Here is a 2929-nt window from a genome sequence, read left to right as displayed (position 1 = left end):
CTTGATACACTTCCCATAGATATTTGATATTAATATGGTACATTACAAGCAGTATATATCGGTACCAATTAGCATCCACTTCCCTTCCATTCACTCTTCTCGGAACTCCTCTATCATTGCAGCCCATCAGGAATGGCCATCACAAAAAAGTGCTAACTCCAATTGTCATAGTTGATAAGTTAGCATCTGCTTTGCTTTGCTTTTCCTTTTTCAGCCAAGGCTCTAAATCCCCTTCTACAACTGACACAGTTGACTAACAATCAAACAGCAATGACCCATGGCCTGGCCACAAAGAGGTCCAGCCTGGTTCAGCAAGTTACATTGTCATGACATGTTGAAACAAATTAATTCATAAATTCACAAGAATTATTTTGAAACAATACGGACATATACTTCCTCCATCCATAAAAAGATATCACTCTATATATTTTCAAAAATAGAAATATTGCTCGTATTAGGACGATAAGAACAAAATGATACCAATGAAAATTGAAGTTCATTATTTCTGGTTTTTCATGTCAAGCTAGGTCCTTATACTTTGTCTTAGGTTTTAGTATGGAGGTAGGTGAGATAGATCAGTCCACCTCATGAAACTGTTTCACCTCAGATTTGGAACCTTATAAGTAAATATTCTGTTTATGGGATACTTTTTTGTGCCAACCTAACATGTCGCATGGATATGTGAAGATATGCACACATCGAAAAATCCAAAAGAGATTAACATAAATACAAACTTTATTTTATTTCCCTTCACATCTAAAAACCTTAGAAGCAAAATAATCAAACCTTCCCATACTTCACCTCTTGGTTATGCTGTAGAAAACTGTTATTACAAGCGCTCTTACTGCCATTATTGCTGTAGCTATTACAACTGTTACTGTACACACACAGCACCTTACACTTGACCAGCCCGCAGCAGCTGGTGTACACGTGGAACCCGGGGGCCACCATCATCTTCACGCTCACCGGTTCGAGCCGGGTGACCCGGTCGGCCGCGATGTCCTCCATGAACCGTGGGTCGAACCGGACCCCCCGGTCCACCCTGAGTACGGGCACCGCCGGGTGCACGGACCGCGCCAGGAGCCGCACAACCCACGTCCCCTTGGCCGCCCCGAAGAACGCCTCGAGCAGAGCCTCCGGCCACGCCCGGGCCCACCCGAGCAACCCCACCACCTCGCTCATCTTCCGGTCACAAAAACGGCTCAAGCCTTCGCTATAGAACCGGGTTCCTTTGCTCAGAACCTCGCCCCAACCGATCCTCCGGACCGCCTCGTAGGCGGCCTGGTTCGCCTCGCACCGGGCCGCGGGGTCGACAGCCTCGTCCGGCTCGCCCTCGCCGAACCCCGCGTAGAAAATCCGGTTCAGCAGGGCCTCCATGTAGAAGAGCAGGCCGCCCGGCTTCCGCCGCCACTGGCCGGTGGAGTGGGGATGTAGCAGGACGGCGACCTGGTCCGGCCGGAGCTGGGCGGTGAGGGAGCGGCTCAGGTGGCGGACCGCGGCGCGTGCGTCGGAGACGGCCCGGATGAAGGGCTCGACCGGGAAAGCGGACCCGGTCGGGGATGGAACCGGGTTGGGGGAGGAGCAGCGGTCGAGGGCGGCCTGGAGGTCGTGGCAGTAGGACTCTAGCCGGCCAAGCTTGCGCTCCAGCTCGGAGAGGGAGTACTTAATTCGGGAGGACTCGAGGAGAGCCTCGTCGCGCTTCCAGGTGGCGTGGACGAGCTTCCGGGAGAGCTCCTCCGCGGTGAGGCGCCACTCGTCGGCGGAGGAGGCGGCGGAGGAGACGGCGGAGGAGGAGGAGGGGGCGGCCGCGGAGGAGGGGGAGCGGGGGCTGCGGCGGGTGATGGAGAGGAAGAGGGAGCGGAGGAGCCCGGCGGGGGAGGGACTGAGGGAGGAGGGATGCTTGAGGCGGTTGGTGTCGAGGGGGACGACGGAGATTTTCTCCCGGGCGGAGGGCCGGCAGTTGGTGCAGGAAACCGAGGGGTCGTCGCCGTCGCCTTCAGCCGCGCCGTTGAATGTGGAGGACAGCTTCTTGGAAGCCGTCGATTTGGAGGACGGGAGAGGTGTAGGTTGGTTCTTGTAGGGCCTGGAAGCTGTCGTCTCTTCTTCATCTTTTATCGCCAGCTCCCCGTCTCCTCGCCCTTTCTCGTTTTCCAAAATCTATGAACAGTTTGAAGAAAGGCATAAAACTTAAGGGGAAAAAAAAACTTTAGGAAGTTAAGAGAATTAATCCGTGGGGATTAGAGAAAAGAAGAATACTTACAGGGGTGAAGAGGGGAGTTCGAGGAGGAGGAGAAGGGCGAGCAGGGGAAGAGGGAGAAGCCATGGGGGAGGTGCAGGCCTTCCCTTGCTTCTGTCTTTTGAGTTCCCTAATTTTGAGTGCAGTATGGAATTAAATGCTGATGGACGGCGCTGGAGTCACAATAACGAGGGGTGGGACCCGGACTCGCTCACGTATTAATGGCAAGGAACTCATTTTGTTTTAGAGCCGTGTTTGCCCTTTTTTTGTGTTTTCTTGATAATTAGGAGTGTTTGTTTTGATAATGCGACGATTGGCAGGGCCGAGCTCGTCGCTGGTGGAGCGGGTTAAGACCTTTGTTTCACAGGATGTAGATTTTGGGGGTAGAGAACACTAGAACAGAGGAGGGGGTTCCATGAGGGTGGTAGTTGGGTTGGGTGGGATTTAATAAATACACCAGCTTAAGGTTCAGCCATGCATAGGTTTGATGGAAGTGGATATTTGCCGGGTCACTCCGTAATAAGTGTTCAGAGTTGTATCTTTTCACCTCCACCCTTGGATCGAATCTTGCAGAGAACTCCACACCTTCGTTCAATGATCCGCACAGATCTTTAAGCTACTATTGTGTTTGGGTTGTATCTTTGGCGTGAAACAATGATTCACTTCATGACATCAACTATTGGATTGCATATA

At 52.2% G+C, this 2929-nt stretch overlaps 1 protein-coding gene across 1 annotated transcript; it reads right to left on the bottom strand.

Moving 5' to 3' along the window:
- Positions 1-717: 717 nt before the first annotated feature.
- On the bottom strand, positions 718-2329 carry LOC120106808 (IRK-interacting protein-like). Its single transcript, XM_039119861.1, has 2 exons — positions 2261-2329; positions 718-2157 (listed from the first exon to the last, which is right to left on the bottom strand). Exons 1-2 carry the CDS (start codon positions 2321-2323, stop codon positions 781-783), a joined length of 1440 nt encoding a protein of 479 aa, XP_038975789.1. The 5' UTR covers positions 2324-2329; the 3' UTR covers positions 718-780.
- Between the last annotated feature and the right edge of the window lie 600 nt (positions 2330-2929).

This window comes from Phoenix dactylifera, unplaced genomic scaffold (assembly GCF_009389715.1).
Source record: "Phoenix dactylifera cultivar Barhee BC4 unplaced genomic scaffold, palm_55x_up_171113_PBpolish2nd_filt_p 000644F, whole genome shotgun sequence".
In the NCBI taxonomy this organism is placed as follows: domain Eukaryota; kingdom Viridiplantae; phylum Streptophyta; class Magnoliopsida; order Arecales; family Arecaceae; genus Phoenix; species Phoenix dactylifera.
Note: the sequence above shows the minus strand (reverse complement) of the source record. Positions and strands in the feature narration are given on the sequence as shown.